Here is a 22,177-nt window from a genome sequence, read left to right as displayed (position 1 = left end):
TTGCAGATCTGAGGGGAAACACAAAAGTAACCCTCCCTACTTCAGTGAAGACAACTGCAGAGCCAATCATGAACAAGCAAATGACATCTGCTCCACACATACACACTTTCTCTAAAGTACTAAATAAAAAGAGCAGTAACTGCCATAAATAGTAGACTGAGTGACAGGTTTGTTGAGAATAATAATAATGATAAGAAAAAATGAAATTCTTCATTGGGATTAATACTGAATTTATATTTTTAATTGCAAGCAATCCATACTACAGAAGCCCTACAATATGCTTATACATATATAACTTACCAAACGGGAATGGTCCTTGTACTTGTGGTGTTAAATATGTAGCTTCCCTTTCTGGAAAGAAGAACAGAGGACAGAATTGAAGTATCACCAACATGTACTCGTACACTTACTGCTTTAAAAGTTTTTAACTGACAAAAAAAAAAAAAAAAAAAAAAAAAAACCTGACAAACTGATCAATTTTAAGGGTTTACAATTAGAAACAGAATTAAGTTTGGATGGCCTAAATGGTTTGAAACAGTTCTGTACTTTTACTTTTAGAGCTACACAAAATATTTAACAATTACAATTTAAAACATTTTTCAGTAAGTATAACTTGATAACGATTTCAGAAGAAAGGGACAAAACTTTGTCCCAAAATGTGATTGTGATGTAGTGTGTCACGGATAAAAAAATGTATATAAACAGACAAGTACTTCTTTTTGGTCAAAATACATGAATAAACACTGGACCAGGTTTATCTTGTGAGTCACAACATAGCAATTATTATAAATCCATTACTCGATCACAGATGACAGAAAATTGTTAAAATCTGGAGGAAATAAATAGGATATCTGTTTTTATTTGAATTCTTGTGATAATAGAGTAAGGGTGCAAATGTGATATAAAAATATGTTATTATTATTATTTATTTATTTCTTATAAAAAACGCACTACACATGTGTCTCGGTGCATTGTACAGACTGTAGATTGCAAAAGTAAATATACAAGGAAAGAAAATAATTTTATAAAATAGTGGTCAGATATACATTTTGTAGTTACCTTACATAGCGATAACCGTATTATAACTTTGTGATACTTAGCTTGCCACTGCTGTATACAAGAACACTTACCTGCACATGTAGATTTAGCAAACCCTACTCTTTTGTTTTGTCTATCAAATACGACATAAAATCCTTCCATAATTACTGCACCGATAACACTTCCTGATGAGGAGGTGGTAATAGCAAATTTATAACAATCGTCACTACTTTTACTGCCGTCATCAACTGCACGCATATATTGCTAGAAATAAAATAAATAAAAACACTATTACTCTCATCATTCTGGTGGTAGAAGTATGACATTGCGTACACGATAGTTAAAAGCTTTTCAGCTACTTGCCCCATTTTACTTAGAATGTTCATATTAGGTGTGAAATAACTTGAATTATCAACCCAGTAGTGGTCAGTCTAAAAGTACTCAATCTGTGTAGTAAATAAATGTCAGCCAGCAGCCGAAACCCTACTGTGTCACAGTTAGAATATAGACAAATTTGATTGACGCTTCATTCATTGATAGCAATCAGCTAGGATCTACCCTTTTTTCCAATTCCCAATGAGTAAACGTTGTTTACAGATTAGAAGTTGTTTGTTTGTTTGTTTGTTTGTTTGTTCGTTGGTTTGTTCGTTCGTTCGTTCGTTCGTTGGTTTGTTTGTTCATTCATTTGTTCATTCATTCACAATGTATTCTATGTGTGGTCTTTCTTGTGTAAATGTGATAATATTGAAATGAAATGATGGAAGAGAAATATTGTAATAAAATTTACCTTTGGAGAAATGACCAATTTGTATATTTTATTAGTATCTTCTGATAACAGGGATATTTTAACAGTTGGAAACCATTGCCATGGTGTTTGGTCTTCAGCCCAACACATTAACTCAGCACCTGTGTAAAACTCTGGGGTAACTGGAACCTAAGTATATCAAACAAGAGAGAATAATCATTTTCTGTTTAACATACATATAAAAAAAACAAAGGAATATATGAGAGCTGACAATGGTGGAGCTGTTACAACTGCATGTACAACGATGAAGACACGTGTTTGAATAAGGCCACGTTCATGTACATCATGAAGTGAACCTCTCATGCAATGAAAGCTGAATTTGACATGATCGTAATCTATTTGAAATATTTTCAGATGCCTATGTTCGACTGTTCAAGCCTATCAGGACATGAGTGCTGGCTGATGGCGTGGCATGAATGTCTGTATCATACAGACTATTAAATAAATCATATGGCTATGTCTGCAGACATTGATAATAAAATTAAATAGTATATGGTACTTAACACAGTGGAAATAAATCTTTGCAATTGCTGTTCAATGCTTACTATACCAAAATGAAAAGGATTTTTATATGGTATGTACATGTACCATCACAGGTAGACACAAATGTCACCCTGTTTATGTCCTGATCTTAAAATATCAGAAGCTATTAAAACTAAAAGCTGCATATACTTCTCTCTCATACCTCTTCTTCTGATCTCTTTCTCTGTCCAACTCTTGTCTGTGATCTCTATCATCTTATCTCTCTTTCTCTAATGTCATCTCTCAATTTCATGGCTTTCTGTCATTGCTCTGTGTTTCACTCTCTGACCACCTCTCTTCTCTCTGTCCATTGGTTTATCTATGTCGGTCTGTCTCTTGCTGTCTCTCTGTTTCTGTCTGTTTCTTTGTCTGTCTGTCTGTCTGTCTGTCTCTCTGTCTGTCTGTCTGTCTCTCTGTCTCTCTCTGTCTCTCTCTCTCTCTCTCTCTCTCTCTCTCTCTCTCTCTCTCATATTTGTAAATGTTTGTTTCAATCTTACCTCGGTAGCATCATCAATACTGTGTACAATTGCATCAAACACTGTGACAGGAACTCTGAAGTTTGTAGTACCACTATCGACAATGGTTTTGTCAAAATTATACTGAAATTAAATGAATTGATATCAGAATATATTTCAACATGATGATTGACAGTTTGAAGGTACAGGATTTTGAAATGTCAGGGACCTAATGTCAAGTTCTCACATTAATTTTTTTTTTTACTTAGGATTATTCTTTTGTTCTGGATGAACATTTTCTATATCTGTCAGACAATTGTTTTTTTTTTGTTTTTTTTTTGTTTTTTTTCACATCTATTTTTTAATCTCAATATAAACTGGCCCATAAAAGCATAAAATGCAATGTACACATAGATAACATGTTCAGGAATTAACCAAATTCCTCTACATGTAGGCATTCTCAGGTATTCATTGTTCACTCACGACTTTACCTGTGAATACAGATAATGTTGCCATGACAATGTTATGAATGTGACATGGGAATAATCTATGAATATAATGACATCAGTGTATTTAAAAATTCATTGCTCTAAGCTATTTCCAAACTATACTATGGTGGACCATCAATCTGAAATTAATAAGATTTTGCCTGAGTGATATCATAACACTATTGTCAATTATAATTATTAATCAATTTTATAAATATCCTGAAAATATGAAATTACTAAGGAAAGAAAGGAAATAGCAAAACAGTTCAGATTTCTCATGAGATCTGGTTAAATATAAGGTACGTGTAAGTACAACATTGATTTCAAAAAATGTATTACAGCAAATTCCTCTTTTGTTGAAGTATGTATTCACAACTACACAAAAGATGAAAAGAAATAGTGTCATGAAATACTTCGTTATTCCAATTACTAGATATCTGACTGACTAAGCATCTATAATATTGAACAAATGCAAATAGGATGTTAGCATATGTTGTACATTGTAGCAAATTTTCCAAAAAGATGAGATGAAAGGAAATAACAAGAACTGCATATAAATGATGATAAATTTGACTATTAATAAAAACCCAAGATGTTTAGCAAATGCAAAGAAGATGTTAAAATATTGTTATAACACTGAAAACAAGCATGAGAAGTGAAAATATAAATATATATTTTCAAAATCTAATGACTTTGAATGTTTTAATATGGTTAATTATAATATGCATTTCATGTGGTTAATTTTATGCATAACAAACATTACACAGTAAATATTTATGAGACACGTTTAAAGCTAAGCTAAGGTGTAAAACAAAAAAACCCCTGTGGTTTCTATTACATTCAATTTTATAATAGGTGGGGTAGGTAGATTTTTTATTTTATTTTCTTATCATTTTTTTTTCATGAGTGTCTAGTGAGTGTCTAGTTCAGGTTTTCCATTGCTTTCCAAATGGTCTCTGTGTTTTTTATTTCTTCCTATCACATGTACAGCGATTACAGATTGGAAGAATAGATTTATATTGTCTTTTTTAACTTGATGTCAGTTTCCTTACCCACTATTTCTTGCAAGACTTTACTATTTTCGCGATTTTATTATTATGTTTCTTGAATACATAAAAAAATGTTTAGGGTCGGCCTGAAAAACTAGGTGGGGTAACCGGAACCAAACAACTTTTTTTATTTGGCCTTATCTAACATTTAGTCAAGAAATTCTTAGCTAAACTATAAAGTATTGGGATTTATTTACAACCAATTAATGCAGCTAAATTAGGAGCAAATTTCAACCAAAGCTAAGCTGAACTAGAATTTATTGGATCATTTTGATATAGTACCAAAGTATGATTTATTTGTATCTTCTAGTCATGTTATCAGAATCGTAACACTGTATTTTAGCACTGTGGTGACAGATTCAAGGGTAATGAAACATATGATTTATAATAAAATAATCAATTTACCTCTTTGCAATCTAATCCTAGGGATAAATCATCTACTTCGATATCAGTAATGACGATCTCGTAGTACCACTCCTTCCTTATAGAACTGTAAGAGATATTTCCTGTATACAGACTACTGTCTATACCACCGACAGTCTAAAAATAAAGAAAAAAGAGAGATCCAGTTGTTTACTTTTCAATATCAATACAGAAACTAATAATTACATATTTATTCCCCAATACCAATATTTGTCTTCGTTCTGTCAAGGAAAATGTAATTGACCTAAGGGGCCCTAATGTCACTGTGAGTCGCAAGACAAGACTCAAGCAAACTCTGCACTCCATAATGGGCTTGGCTGTCGCCTCGCCCATTATGTCGTTCAAAGTTTGCTTTCATCCATTATGGGCTGGGAGGGCGTATATACATTATTGTTTAAATAATATAAAATTAATATACCTTTAGCAGTAATAATAATAATAAAAAAAAACCAAGGAAAGTAATGTCACTTTTGAGCATTTTGACTCATATTTCAAACATAGCAGAACCAATGACGTAGACAGGCGTCGTTGTGACATAAATTGGGGTATTTATAGTGGCATCACAAGAAGTTTCCCAAAACTCTAGCAAGAAATCCAAAAAAATGGCTGACTACATGACAAATGCAGTAGGGCTTCCTTAAAAAATGTAAAAATTTCAGTATTACTGGCATGTTATTTTACCACCCTAAGAGTTGACAGTATAGTAATCAATACATGTGTACTGAAGGCAGAAATAAATCTGACCGAACTTTTCCTTTATAGCAGAAATCAGTAATCAAGTATACTATACTATACAAGTATACTAAAGACAGAAATAAGTCTGACTGGACTTTTACTTTAAGTTGATAGCAGTAATCAATACAAGTGTACTAAAGGTAGAAATATATCTAACTAAATATTTTCTTCATAACATTTTTGAACTTACCATGGTCCCAGCCATCTCAATGGTGTCAGTGAAATCAATGTTGCCACAGAGTTGAAGTGTGAAAATATCGTCTATATTGGTTTCTTGGTGATAGGATTCAAAAAATGGTGTGATAGATGAATCAGGCTGTTTGAAAAAAGACAAAAATATGCACAGTTCAAGTTTCAAAGAGTTAACATTTGTATAAAGGCAAAACTGTTAATTTCCATTGTAATGCATGACTGCAGTCACAGACATGCAGGGATTTTAACTGACAGCTACTGTTATTTACATGTTTATGGCTGCAAAGGGAGGTTTTCTTGTGCAACGTCAGAGTCTAAAAGTACCAGCACAGATATATTTTTTTATATATATAATTGTTATATATATATATATATATATATATGTTGTCTGATGATCGCACCATGCGTGAAACTCCGAGTTACAACCAAGAAAGAGTTCCAGTACTACCAAAACTATTACGCTCTGCCACTGCAGTATAGAGCACTGTCTTAGCAGATTGATACTCACCGAGTTATATATATATATATATATTTATAATATACCTAGTGATAATGCTGTGCCATGATTCGCTAGAATCAGTCACGTGATAGGAAAATAGAATGACTACTTCCCTTGGGGAATAGTCCCATCAATTTTTACATAGTCACGTGACCACCGCGCGTTCACAGCAGGTCAAAATGGCAGCTTCTGACGATGTCGTCTGCCACCGCGAGTTCACAGCATGAGGTATATTATAAAACACATATTGCCTGGCCTATATTCAGGCTATAGCACCCGTTCATTACCCCCTCGTGACTGTGAGTTACCAGAATCACATGCTATTTCCCTCGGCCGTTGGCCTCGGGAAATAGCATGTGATTCTGGTAACTCACAGTCCCTCGGGTGTAATAAACGGGTGCTATAGCCCTCATGGCCAGGCAATATATGTGTTCAATATATATATATATATATATATATATATATATATATATATATATATATATATATATATATATACCAGTGATTTTGCATCAGAGCAAGCACATACACATACTCTTGGTATTTACACTGTTGTACAAAACAAGACATTATTGCATACCTGTATAATTACACATGTGAATGTGATTATGTGAGTGAACATTTGTATATTTTTTAAAATTGCTGATTGGATAATTTTGCATTTGCAGCTAGTGAGTGAAAGTATGGCTGTGGACATTAACCATTTGCACATTCAAGCACTCATGCACAAAAATAATGAATATGCCACAGTCATCGTATTACTAACTTACCCTTGCTATCTCAGAATATGTTTTAGTCCAGGAATGAGCCATTACTTAATAAAATAATCAACTTACCCTTACCATCTCAGATTCCAGAATATGCTAGTCCAGAAATGAGTCATTAATTAATAAACAATCAACTTGCCTTTGCCATCTCAGATTCCAGAATATGCTAGTCCAGAAATGAGTCATTAATTAATAAACAATCAACTTACCCTTGCTATCTCAGCATATGCTAATCCCAGAATACCTTCCCAATTAGAGCCATTAATAAAGAAATGATCTGAGTCTGTAATACAGGCTATATGTACATTGGCTGTAGCATTAGATATAGTTGACAATGCAACATAGTCAGTTCCTAATATTCCATCCCATCGTCCTTGTGTATATGGTACATGTACTTCAATTCCTTTGTCTTTGAATGAAGATGATCTGATAATGGAGGTAATGGAATTGTTAGGAAACATTTTTTTAGTATGTGAATAACATATTATATCTGTATAATACTGGATTAGAATGTCTTCATAGGAAAGGATGGTGTGAAATGATGATACAAACACAGACCAAATATAAAGTTATATTGAGTATACTGCTCTCAATATGTCTATCTATCTATCTGTCTGTCTGTCTGTCTATCTATCTATCTATCTATCTTTCTATCTATCTATCTGTCTATCTATCTGTATATCTATCTATGTATTTATCTATCTATATATCTATCTATCTATCTATCTATCTATCTATCTGTCTATCTATCTGTATATCTATCTATCTATCTATCTATCTAATATGTGAAGTACATTAGTATGTACTCTTTCAAATAAATAAATAAATAAATAAATATTAAATAAATAAATAAATAAATAAATAAATAAATAAATAAATAAATAAATAAATAAATAAATAAATAAATAGAAACATTGTTACACTAATGACTTTATATCACCAGATATATTTAGTAATTAATTGTACAAAGTTAACATAATTATATTTCCTCTAACAAAATATATAACATATCAAAGTAAAAAAAAGTTGGGCTGGATCAATATAAAATTCTTTTCAATAAAACTTACCTTTTTCTGTCAAAGTATGTGGTGATAAAACTGTGAGGTTCAGAGGCAACTGCAAAATTACTACTTCCTGTATCAACTAAGACATTTAACTGCAAGATAGAAATGTTACAACAATTGACAGATTATTCGATGTGTTGGCAGACATGATATTGGTAGGGGTAGCAATAGGGGTACAAAAGTGCATATACAATGAACAGAAAATAAAATTTTAATAGATTTCGATTAAAAAATATATTATTTTTTCCTATGAATTTTGGGGAAACCCCAGTATTAGGGACCCCATGTGATGAGGAAAACATCCTTGTACAGTCATGCACATGCACATAGGCAAAATTTGAATAGATTTGTATACACATGGTACAGTAAATTTTGTGGGGAGCCCTGCATACATATACATGTAGTACACCTGATGTCAATAAAATCACCCAGGCCTGTAAGCTGTAATAATGACAGCATGCACTGACAACTAAGCTGCTGTCACCAAAAATTAATGCACACTGAAATTCTTCACAAATTACAGGCTGTACTGACAGGTCTACATTGTGTACATGTACATGTTGGTGTTGGTCACCTGTGTGGTACATGTACATCTTCCTGATTGATGTCAAAGTCTGAGTAAACATTGTCAAATAAATAACAGAATTTCTTGTAGACACTCAGAACCAGTCCTGTACATCTATGTGTATGCGTACTGTGAGAATAAACATACATGTATCAACAAATATTGATACAAGTAGATATAGATGTGACCTTGTCAAAATTGTTTTTGTCTAAATGGCTTGTCAAAATTGATCTCCACCAAGTACTAAATCAATATATTCATTGTTATTCTTCTTACATTTCAATTTAATTTCCTGAAGTCTGCATTACATGTTTCAATATACAATAATACATCTCAATATTATTACAATTTATGTGATATTTCTGGTAAAATACCTTTTATACAAATAGTAAGGCTAGATCTATACATAGTGCTGTACCAGGAACTTTCATATTATCATAATCTATCTCAATCAACAATCCTTGTCACTGGTGTCTGTCATTACTGAACCATTGTGTCACTGACACACAACAATTATTTATGACACATCGAAATTTAAATATAAGGTTTTTAAAAACATACTTTACATGTGTTTGTGAGTTTACTATTAAGGTTTATGATGATTTTGTATGATATATGCGTGATAATACAATGTAAGCGACAATACAATGGAACCCCTATTTTTTTTAGGAGCTAGCCCCATATTTTGAGCAGTGATGGGTCACAGGAACTCACTAGTTTCAAAGTCTAGTGCAACCCTCAATCAGTGTTTTTGTTAATTGATAAGGGCAGTCGCAGTAATATGTAAAATCTAATAATTGAGTTCCATTGTCATTTTACCAGGGTTTACAATCAGTTTTTTTTTTTGTTAAGGGTGGTATGCAGTTACAAACTACCCGAGTTCCCCTGTCATTGTATCAGAGGTTCCCCACTAAAATTACGGTAAATGCATTGCATATAATGTATTAGAAACTATACCAGTTTTACAACAAATCCCCTGTTCTCTTACCAGGTTCCCCAACCTTAGCATAAACACTGTGTGTGCAGGTGACTCACAAGAAAACACATTTTTTAAAAATCATTTCGACTTTACATTGATTACATGTAGTTTCAGTTTGGAGCCATATTGCATTATACATCATGCTTCAAATTACATACATTACTGTTATCATTCTTTGATACATTTTTTTTCATAATCTCATATTAAAATTAATGTGAATTCTTAAATAAAAAAAAGACACCAGTCATATATTCATAATTGATAGCTGATCAAAAAACATTACTTTTTAATTTTGATTAATGTGTCTAGTGCTGCTACAGTACAGTAAATGTACATATTTCATAATTCATATCGTGTAGAGTGGAACAGCTGGTCATCCCATTTGTATCATTTTATTTCACAAATTCAAATTACCATATGACGTGCATACAGATGTCTGTATTAGTCAGTCACATGTGGGTATAGAAAGCAAACAGTGTACATTTCAAATAGGAATGGAAACATTATAAACACACTAACACAGTTGTTTTAAAAATGCAGCTAGTAATAATAATAATAATGTTTTCATGATATAGCAAAGCACTTTACAATTATTACCCCCCGGCACAGATCTATAGCAGCACAACTGTAACAGAATCTGTATGGTCCTGGGGAGCATACAATCCATTGCAACCTCTATAAGCGCATAGGACTAAAGCATTCACATTGCAACCTCTATCCTACCAGGTTCCCAATTATACAGCTAGGTGGACTTGGGCACAGTTTTGGTTCAAATCTTGTCTAAGGACTTTAGCCACTCAGAAACAAACAGCAATGATGGGGCGCGAACCTGCAACCTGCAAATTTAAAGCTGGCCACTCTAACCATTCACCCATCATGACTCCACAATGTACAATGTGCATATGTCCCACATATACATGGACATTGATGAGTTTGTAAATGTACACCCCTATTCATACAACATTTAGTTGAAATCACATATTAATAGTACTTGTATTTGTATTCTTTATAATGTTACAATTTACAAACCTAAGTGATTTTTAAAAGATTTCAGATAACCTGATTATAATTTGTTACAGTAGAATATGTGCCACGCATTTTTTTTTTTTTTTTTAAATTATAACACAAATTCTGAATTTTTTTTGGTTAGATTATTATTAAACACAAAAGTCCAGTATTTAAAGAGAGTTACAGGTAATTTATGCATATGTGGGAAATTCAAACTGCCATAAGAAGCACTGACTTTGAACTCATGTTTTCATCACATTTTGCACAGAAAAAAAGTTTTAAATGGTTCTCCTAATTATGTACTGTGTCTAATTATATGGTGAAAATAACTGAGTATAAATAACTGATGTTAACTATTAAGTTTGGTAAATATAGCAGGTTTCCATAGTGTGTATGCCTAGCCTGACTGGACCTTGAGTTTTAATTGCTGATCATAACACTCCATCATATAATCTGCAACAGGAATGAGCATTCAATACTTTATACAATATACAATGTAGCAGTGCAGTATTACAGTACAGCAAAAGAATTGCTGTCTGACTGGGCCAGCCTAGGATATCCCATCATGTGGGGATTTTACTCTCACTTTTCTACCATGCCTGGTATTTTCTTTACAGACCTTAACTGCTATTAATGAAGCAATGGCCTGAAAACAGGCACAGATGTATAATTTGGTACTTCCTGCTGTGAATGTGTGGCATCCATGGCATCATCACATGATTAGAATGAACTTGGAGGGTTGAGCTGTACAATGTAAACATGATTACCATATTTAACATCACTGTGTGAAATTGTAATCTAACTTTATGTTTGAATATACACATACGACCCGTTATAGTGAAATGCCAACATGGTAGGGGAAAAGCAAGAGCAAATTATTCCAAATGTGACTAAATTTCAGGCTTATATGTACAACTGGCCTATAGCATTGGATTAGAATATAGACTACATGTTTGTACATGACCATGTTAACACAATAGTGACATGTACATTGGAACAGCTGGTCTAACAATTCTTATTATTTCATTTTACAAGAGCTACATGGAATTAGCATATGTATGTATTTATTATATAAATGTGCGTTTAAAGTTAATAAATAATATAATATAAGCTGTATCAAGGCATGGACACAAGTGTATTAAGATTCTGCTCACAAATGTACATTCAAATTTTATACAAATAGTTGAAATTAAATATTAAAATTATTCATTTTATGCTTTGAAAAATGTTAAATTATATAAAATGTGTATGCAATTTTAGAGATTTTAGAGTATTTTATGTAAATTTGCCACTCTAAAATTTTCTAAATTATTTATCAAATTGAGTGATAACTTACGGTGGATTTCACCTGCTCCTAGCCAAAGGATTGAAACAAAACAACTTTGCATACATTTTGCATATTTCAAGCTTTCTATTACAAAAGCAATTAAAAATAAATACATATAAATAATAAAATATAAAGAAAGTGATGAATTCAAACTGAAAAGTATACAGTTGCTGAAAATATTTACTGTGTAGTAGAACTGTAGTCCTTCAAGTTGGAAGATGGTAGGACGATGTTGAACAATAATTACATGTACATGTATGTTATCTCGACAGATGGAATGCAAGGTTTAACCTGTAATCAAATCTGTGATTCCTTAAGACCTGAGTATTGCAATGGTGTGTACATGCTATTTAAATACTGACTGGTTATGAATTTCAATTAAGGTGAGTCATCACCATCTGACTGATTTTATAATACTGTCATCTAAGTCTTGGGCACATGTGTAAAATGTAATTTAACTAATTTGCATATATGTCAACTCTATTATCGTGCTAGAGTCATATGAATGGATGTAGTTTTGCCATGGTGGGGAAAGTCGCGCCCTAAGTTTACGTGTAAATTCTATCACCAAATAAATCTCGAAAGTCTACACCTTAGCATGTACTGTGTCACTTAGAAAACCTGAAATAGAAAACTAGATGTTATCAGTTGGTAACAGTGCATTAAAAAGTACATTATAGAAGTGGAAAAACAAGGTGTCTTTTGAGATAAGCACTGAAGTAGAATAGACAAAATCCCCAAGGGTTTTTCTACAACGTTCTTGTTCCACACACATTGTACAACTTCTGACATCAGACCATGAATGAATAGTATATGATACAGTGGAGAAAGTAAACACTTGAATTGGATTAATAACACTTAGCACAGCATGTTGGAAGTACTGAGACTTGTATTTACATTCCATCATTTAATGCGAACAGTTTTATAGCCACTTTAAATAACAGTTCACATTCACAATTTGAAGTTTCCCTGGCATTTCATGTACACATAAAGAGGCAATAAAACTGTTCTTATCAAACCATTGTGTGTAATACAAAATTCTGCTTTTCCAACATACCATACCAAGTGTTATTAATCCAATTCAGTTGTTTACTTTCCCTATTTGTAACAGGTTCTGTTCATCCATGGTCTGATGTCGGCAGTTGTAGTTAGATGTACATGTATGTACATGTAGGAAAAGTGAATATTTCAGGATATTAGAGATGTAGAGGGTATCAAGCCACTTTGAAAATACTGTTGATGTGGTACAAGAGAAAGTAATCATGGATATCTTGTACAGGTACATGTATAATATATTTAGCTGCATTAACTACAACTGAACTGGAATGTATTTTGAAGCTGTTTTGTAAGAAGCTGTTTTGACTTTGAATTGGTCGTAATATTGTACATGCTGAACAGTATTGAATCACATGAGGGTAAACATATTTACATGTATGTAGGTCCACACCTAAAAATCCATGCCACCAATGGATCACGTTTTCAAATTATTACTGTAGATAAAACAGACCTCTAATTGACACGTAAAAAATTGTTTAATTATTGGTAATTTAACAATTTTCAGTGAATGTATTTTTGGTTATCATAACAACAACAAAAAATATAGCCAGGTATGTAGTCACACTAGTTCATCTATAATGTATATAATAATCTATAATCCACATTCAAGCTAGTATATAAATATGATATATGTATGTCATCTCACTAGACATAAATGGTAGGAATTATTAGCAAACTGAGATTTTATTTGAACAATTTCACATTAATTGTTCTTTTCAAAATACACGTACTTATCCTAGTTACAATATTAGATATTTAAATTGAGTATATTTTATAAGCTGGAAATTATAGTAACGACTTTGTTTAAAAAAAAATATTTTATCGATAGTTGTGCTCACTTTCACTGAACAAACACATTTCCTCAGTTTTGAATGTTCTACTCATCGATAGTAATTTACATGAATGGTGCATTAGTCTATTTGGTGGACTTTTAGTTTAGAGTGGTGCAAAGTATACATTGTTTGTTTTGTATTGCATATTAGCTTTGTACAAGAACTGGCTTCTCCATGACTAGGTTGGCACGCTAGTCCAGGCTTTACATGTACTCTACAATGTACACTGGCATGAATACCTTACCAGCATTAGTCTGGCTGCCAATGTGGTCTCTATAACTACAGGAGGTGTAAATCATAACAATACAATGTAGGTATAGGAACTACATACCAACATGTGTTAGCAATTGGAAGGGTCAATGTCCACACAACGAAATGCTATATGTAACAAGAGCCTACATGTAGTCTGGTGTTAACATCAGGCAAACATTAAACTAGTAAATTCAACAAAACAAGACCACTGAGCAGTGTTCTACATTTATGCTTTGTACATGTACATTTGTATCTATTATCAACTTGTCATGCACATTTTCACAAGGTACAATTGTACGTGACCAGTCCTCTCAAATGCAATAATAATAATAATAATAATGTTTATTTTCGCCAGAAAAAAAAAAAGACACAATATCTCTTACAAAGAGCTCGACATTACAAATAAATTTAGAGCTTAATGTTATAAATTATTCAGATTAGAAAACACACACACACACACACACACACAATGGTTTTCCCGTCCACTGTCTATGGTTACACCTGAGTACAGAGACTTTGAAAGGTTGACCCAACTGTCCCAGACTGCATTGTGTTCATTGAATGACCAGAGTTCAACTCAGGTCAACACTTTATGTAAAGGGTCACATGCCAGTTTAGTCAACCACTGTATTTACATATGAATGTTGTACTAAGAATTCAGTGTTAACAATTCCATGAAAACGTCAACACAATAGAAACCTTCACATGTGATAAAGGAGTTTGTTTACCTCAAAGTTTTTTTTTTCTCAGTACTATAGACTTTATCAGATTTAACTGGCAGTCCCTAATTTTGCAGTTGAATAATCCAAAATATTTAGTAATAACATTTCTACTTGGAGTTAAAATATTTCTTTAAAGCGAACCCTAAATTTTTGCTGACATCTCGTCAGCATTATCAGGGTGTACTACAATAGGCTATTTGTCATATACAACTTAGAAGAGACATGTGATATAAGCTTGAGAGAAACAGCTGTAGCAATATTTTGACTCTGTGAGTAGAAATATTATTACTAAGTATGAACCCAGAGTCAATGAACATTTATTCTCGTGCTAAAATGTTTAGTTACTAAAAATCTATAGATTATTGGAATTTGTATATACATTGTATATCAATGTATGTGAAAATTATGTGTTTGTTTTTGGTATTGTTTTTTCAGTGTTTTTGGTAGTGTTTTTTCAGGGTTTGGGAAATTTATTAGGAACAGAAAAATCAGAAATGGGGAACTGGGTAAAACTTGCTTACAACTATGTGTGTATTTCCATATTTGTGCTATTGGTGAAGGAATCCCACAGGCGCTTGTGAAGTTGCTAGATCATAAAGAACTATGACAGTGAGCAGTTGTGAGCTAGACTGTTATTCGCTGTTCGGCCTGGTGGCCTCACCATCCCCTGTCGTAGTACTCTATGATCTAGCAACTTCACGAGCACCTGTGGGGAATCTTTTTTTCAACTTCTATATTTACACTGATTGTATTCACTTGCAACACTTCTATGAATGTTAACAGTCAGGGGGTCAAATCTGAATTTCCTTAATGTGTATATATTTCATGTATATGTACCAGGTACTATAAATTCCTACCTTTATACATAACAGCACTGTTATCAATTGTAATTGCCAGGTCAAATCTGAATTTCTCAATCTACGCATTTAACATACAACATGTACATGTACCTACAAATCACAGCAATTATATGTACATGTTCTTTGGCATTTCAATTACACACATGGTCAGTTATGTATATATTAATTTTCATTATTATTCACTGATTCACATATGAGATCAGGGAAATTACAAATAAGATACTTTTCATGGAACAAATCTCCTAAATTAAAGGAAAAATGAAGAAGCTATTAGTCAATTTCCTGTTAAAAGTCGAGCGACACAAGCTGAATTTATAAGCTACTTACTCGAGTGAAAATACTTATTATACATAAAATGATGATGAAAAATGAAGAAGCTATTAGTCGATTTCCTGTTAACAGTCGAGTGGCACAAGCTAAGTTTATCAGCTTCTTACTGGAGTGAAAATACTTACATAAAACGTTGATGAAACTACTGTTGTTTAATATTAATGTCGATGCATGCTTCCTGTGATATTACAATTGCCTCCTGGTATTATAAGAATAGTTGATTCCATGGTATGGAATTTTTGATATGTTTTTATATGTACAATTCTATTATAAATTACATCTGATTCATTGGGTTGTTTATATGTTATATCTTAATACCAGGTTCTAGTTCAGTCAATTGCAAGTGATAGCTACATGTACATATGCTTTGATGGAATACTATAAGTAACTTTTGAATACACAGTATAAATTTCGCCCAAAAATACAATAAACTTGGCTTGTTCCCCCATTAATACCAATTGATTTCTACCAATTTATGTACTTAATTTGCAGGAAATATCCCGATGTCAGGATAACTTCATATTCTATTTTCAATTTATCAAACTTTGAAATGATAGCAACAATCCTTCCCTTAAATAAGGAAATGAGATAAAATATAGCTTACATGTAACTTTTTCATTTTTTCATATTAATTATTGTAATGCAGCTAGGGTTACATGTATAGTAGGTATTAATAACATTATGATATTGAAGACCCTAATGCTTATGATTTTGGCAATCATCATATCCCTACTTTGTGGACATGCACTGTACATTGTACAATATATTTACACTTATATTCCATTTTGGCATGTTTCTTATCCTGTGCTTTTTCAATAAACCATAGTTATAGTTGAATAATTGTCAGTAAGATCATTTGTAATCTTAAAGACTTTAATGCTTATTTTTAAATTAATGGGGATCTACAAATACATCTACAGATTTTTCATGAATTATGCTTGAGGAGGTATAATTATATATATTATTCCCCAATATATTATTATTTAGCTGGAAAATACTCGTGTCCTAAGGGTTTGTCAGTAATTGTCTAGCGACTCATTGAGACAAGGACCCTTACATTTTTTTTGTAGGTCACTCGTATTTTCCTTGGCTGAATGAAGAAAAATATTAGGGAATACATATCTAAAAGTAATAGTACACTCTAAATATACAAATGAATATCTGTATTTGAGGCCATACCATGTACAGATATACTATGCATATTTTTACTTCCCCTAAAGACATGTTTCCTGTCCCTTGCACTTCCATCGAACCAATTCATATTACAACTCATAAACAGAAAAGTAAATCATTTTCTGTATATAGATGTACCACAATCATTTTGTTGGCTTCTATTATCAAGTGTAAAAGTACACCTATTTCATTTGCTAATTGACCAAATTAGAAAGGCAACATGCTCTAGTCTTGTAATTAAACCAATTGAAACAGTATACTTTTACACTTGATATGAATGCTAAAAAGGAGTGTAACACACGCATGTAGAGCAAGTGCCTTACTTCAGTGGTACCCCTTGCAATTCATGTAAATACAGATACCAGACATTTGAAAGTTGTAAATAACCCTACATGTACAAGTATGTCCTTTAAAGACCCTACACATATTTTTAAGTCATCAAAAGCTTATAAATGTATGTTTATTTATTAACATATTTCATACAAATCTACAAATGAATAATTTATATGTATTTTTGAGGCTATTACATTTACTTGTAGTTCCCCTAAGGTCATGTTTCATTTCCTTTTCTCTTCCATCAAAGCAATTCATATAATTCTTGTAATGCAGACAGACTTTTTAATAATCACTTATATGTAAAATTACATCCTTAACAAGTTACAAGACCACAAAAACTGGAATGCCTATGTTTATAGCAATTGTCCATGAGATGGATATGGATATGTATATGTATGTGTACATGTATATGTACATGTATATGTATAATTATGTATATGAATATGTTTATGTATATGAACATGTATAACTTATATGTATATGTATATAAATATGTATATGTATACATATACATTTTGTATGTATATGTATATGTATTATGTATATGTATATGTATATATGTATATATGTGTGTATATGTATAGCAGTATTCTGAAGCCATACAATATATTTAAGTCTGTTTTTGGCATGTTTCTTATTCCTTTCCTTGTTTTTAATCAACCCACTTTACAGGTATATGTACTTAGCGTAATACAGACAGACTTTGATATTTTTCCATTACACATGATGACATTGTATATATCTGTGTTTTGAAGCCATTGATTTAGTTTCCTGTTACTCATGTTTCATTTACTCTGCTTTTCCATTAAAGCAATTCATTTACTTAGTGTACATAATACAGAGAGATTTTAAATAGTTTTCCATGTCATTAGGATATTCAAGACTAACAGTCTTACAGGCTTATGTTTTCAGAAGTAGTAAAGCTCGACAACAGTCTGTGATTTAATGATAGCCAAATTCTGTTGTTGTGAGTCAAAATGAGAAAAAACTGGGATTTTTTGTGAGTCACCACATAGAGATAGGGGAACACCAAATTTTGGTGTGTCTCTACAAATTGTGTGTGTCAGTGACAAGTCAAATTGGCTTAGAGGACACACTGCTCTATAATGTACAAATGTAGTATCTGTGACTTGACGCCATAGCTGGTCTACATGTACTTGTAATGTAGTTCTCCTTTACACATATTTGCTTTTCCATCAAATCAATTCATTTGATGTCAGTATAAATGCAGACAGATTTTAATAGTTTTCAATAAAAATCACAACATTTAACGACCCAAGTCTGACATTATGTTTAACGTAATATACAACGTAACTCTACAAATATCTAAATGCATTATCCAGGTTTTTAAAGCCATAATATTAAGTTATCCTGTAGCTGGAGGCATGCTTCCTTTTCTTGAATTCTCCGTCAAACCACACTGCCACAAAATGTCACTGGTGATTTACTATGATACCACATTCAATTCCTATTTAAGTATTTCAAACACGTACATAATTACTAATTCTAACTTTACACGTTCTCTTCTCTGTGATAGTTACTCATGGGAACAGTTCCGCTTTTTTCCGTGTTTTTTTTTTTCGATTTGATCATAACAAAACAAAATTAACAAGTATTATTTTTATCATTTTTATTATCATTTTAACCATAGATGTAGCAGAATTCATACCTTATTTTCTTACATCAAGTTCAAAAACAGTGATTACGAAGAGTTTCGCTTTTTCCATTTTTTTTCTTCTGTTTTGAACATACTATAAATGCAAGTTTAATTTGGTCAATCTAATTCTAATTAGTTTGTATACACAACTTATGTTCATTTTTAAACCAAGTGAACAGAAAGTTATTTTTGTGAAATTTACGGATACAATGGGAAGTTACTAAGGAGGCAGATGTCCAATTTTAACAGTTAATACACGTATTTCCTTGTATCATATGACAAATTGGAAGAGACCAGTGTATTCCAACTACGAATACTAATGTGGGATTTCTATAACCAAAGGGGAAATGTACTTAAATAGGTTTTTTTTTCAAAATGTCAAGCTGACTCCAACATCAGGTCGCATGGCGAGTATAAAACCACATTAATAGAAGTGCAGATTTCATTATCTATATGATGGTAGAGCGGATTACAAAATAGCGTTCCTCGGTTCTGTAATATAATCAGTCACACAGAAACTAATAAGAAACTATACACATGCTAAACTTTAAGATAGCAAGATTGAATAAATACAGTTTCTTACAAATTTTGTCTAAATCATGAAATTAACAGATATGACACCGTACAGACATCAAATGCAAAAAAAAAAACATTGTCATCCATGTGACGGCACCTTGTTGTAGTACATATATATGTATATTAATTGGGTATATGTATATGTGCTGCCCTTTGGGGTAGGATTTTTTGCCCTTTGGTCTAAAATGGGTACTATCATTTTTAGAGCTAATGAGTCTAAAATGGGGTCCCCATTTTCACATTTGTTATGGAATGGTCTAAAATGGGGTATTGGTTTTGGGTCAAAATTGGTCTAAAATGGGGTCTGGGTTTAGCAGCATTGGTCGCACGCCCCTACCAAAGCTAGCCAGGGGTACAGGGGGGGGGGGGCTTATATCAACATACACATACAATGCCTGACAATAGTTCTAGTGTCTCGTCCATCTCCTCTGATAAATCCATGGTCTATCTTTATAGTCACTCAAGACCTTGATTTCAAGAGTAGTAAATTCTACCCATGTGTTTCACGCCAAGGCTGTTACTCAGTTAGTTAATGACCTCACATTAAATTATAAGAGAATGACCTACATTGTAATTTGTTTAACGACCTCCATGGAGATCTGTAAATGAGGACTGTTGGTAAGTTTATCCTGCATATACACATGTACATGTACATGTACATGAATATACAGGTGCAGTGTTTTTTCTAAGGTGGAGGAACCCAAGTAACAGAAAGGGAGAAAGGGGTAAAAAATGACCATGTTTTCCCATGGAGTCTATGGTAATTTTGGGGGGAACCCAGGTAAAATGAAATGGGAACTTCAGTAGATTTTACCTACATGTACTTATTGCCCTTAGTAAAAACATTGAGTTGAATCCTTTTGTACATGTAAGTAATACATTATATAATTGATAATATAATAAATGATGTGAATATTAATAACAGCTATAAATGTACATTACCAGTAATAATATTTTTTATAAGAAATATATGTATGTTTTTTGTTAGTTAATTGTTGACATATTATTTGTACAGATGCAACATTACATATTTACTTATGTTCACTTCTCTCATGAAAACTTTTATTTTGAAGTATTTCAAATTTCCATGCCGACACCTACATTATGTACAGCTAAGTACATGTAGCTCCCCCCCTCTCTCTCTCTCTCTGTCTCTCTCTCTGTCTCTCTGTCTCTCTGTCTCTCTCTGTCTCTGTCTCTGTCTCTGTCTCTCTCTCTCTCTCTCTCTCTCTCTCTCTCTCTCTCTCTCTCTCTCTCTCTCTCTCTCTCTCTCTCTCTCTCTCTCTCTCTCTCTCTCTCTCTCTCTCTCTCTCTCTCTCTCCATTTGAACATGGACGTACCTCTTGCTGTGGTGTTCCTATTCCAATTTGAATATAATACCCTTGACCCGGTTTGCCACGTAAATTATTTTCTAACGTGGGTTCGTCTGTTGTTCCAAACTCCGGTCTTGATAAATTATTGCTATTGGTATTATCCGTATCCTTCGCCGTCTCCTCGACTACGTTCCGTGTCCTTCTGAGGGGTATTTTAAACATATCGGCATTACAGAGTATCTGGAAGCCAGTTTGTACCACTAGGTACATAGATAAAATCCGTAGATCCATGTCGATGTGTTCGTGTACTCCGGCACTGAAATACTCCGTCCCAATGACCTTACTCACACTGTAACGTTGGAAATTTCACACACACACACAAGACTAGCGTACACTGTATGACTCAAAATGTCCATGATCGCGTCAATGCCGACGATTCGTAATTTCACCCACATCTGTGTGCGACTGGAGAAAAGGGTGTGTTGGACACACTAAGCGTCGTGTCTGCATTTACACATCGAAAAAACGGAACTTGTAAGTCTATAGTAGAGAGAGCGAACAAGACGTACGCTGATGGACTCTGCCAACGGACAGCCACAGTGAGACAGTATGCGGAAGCGTTTGGGCAAATAAAGCTCTGACGTCATGGCATGACCTCGTAGGGTCAGAGGTTACGTCAAGCGTATTTACGTTTCCTTTGTGACAACTCGGTTCTGACATTCAATACCACGGGCACTTAGCATATGAGATCTCAGAGAATTACAGTTGAAGAAATGATAAAGACAACATGTTCGCGTATTTTATTTTCTAAAGGTTTCTTCTTCTTTTCATATTTGTGTTAGATCTATATAGAGATCAAGTATTATTAATTTGCATACAATACATAGGTAAATCAATTTACAAGTGTCATTCACACCTTTCACGTTTGTCAATATTGATGTGTCTTCGTGGATTTTTGTGTCTGTCTGTCTGTCTGTCTGTCTGTCTGTCTGTCTGTCTGTCTGTCTGTCTGTCTGTTTGTTTGTTTGTGTGTTTGTTTGTTTGTTTTTCGTACACATAAATGATTTATTATATAAGATCGAACCCCCTTGGTAAAAATGGATCTAGAATTGTGTCTAGAGTGGAATTGAACAACAACACTAGTACTATAATA

The 22,177-nt window shown here is 32.9% G+C and overlaps 1 protein-coding gene across 1 annotated transcript in view; it reads right to left on the bottom strand.

Annotated features, from left to right (window-relative positions):
* Nucleotides 1-21,625, bottom strand: part of LOC144439677 (beta-secretase 1-like) — a 29,618-nt gene extending 7,993 nt beyond the window's left edge. The window contains exons 1-9 of the mRNA XM_078128912.1: nucleotides 21,052-21,625; nucleotides 8,041-8,129; nucleotides 7,183-7,399; nucleotides 5,706-5,831; nucleotides 4,763-4,897; nucleotides 2,863-2,964; nucleotides 1,826-1,972; nucleotides 1,131-1,302; nucleotides 301-351 (exon numbers count right to left, since the gene is read on the bottom strand). Of these exons, the coding sequence (XP_077985038.1) occupies nucleotides 301-351; nucleotides 1,131-1,302; nucleotides 1,826-1,972; nucleotides 2,863-2,964; nucleotides 4,763-4,897; nucleotides 5,706-5,831; nucleotides 7,183-7,399; nucleotides 8,041-8,129; nucleotides 21,052-21,315 (1,303 nt within the window). The 5' untranslated portion in view covers nucleotides 21,316-21,625. The remainder of the gene's footprint in view (nucleotides 1-300; nucleotides 352-1,130; nucleotides 1,303-1,825; nucleotides 1,973-2,862; nucleotides 2,965-4,762; nucleotides 4,898-5,705; nucleotides 5,832-7,182; nucleotides 7,400-8,040; nucleotides 8,130-21,051) is intronic.
* Between the last annotated feature and the right edge of the window lie 552 nt (nucleotides 21,626-22,177).

The sequence above is a fragment of the Glandiceps talaboti genome, chromosome 9, assembly GCF_964340395.1.
Source record: "Glandiceps talaboti chromosome 9, keGlaTala1.1, whole genome shotgun sequence".
Lineage (NCBI taxonomy): Eukaryota > Metazoa > Hemichordata > Enteropneusta > Spengelidae > Glandiceps > Glandiceps talaboti.
This window is presented reverse-complemented; position numbering and strand designations above follow the sequence as displayed.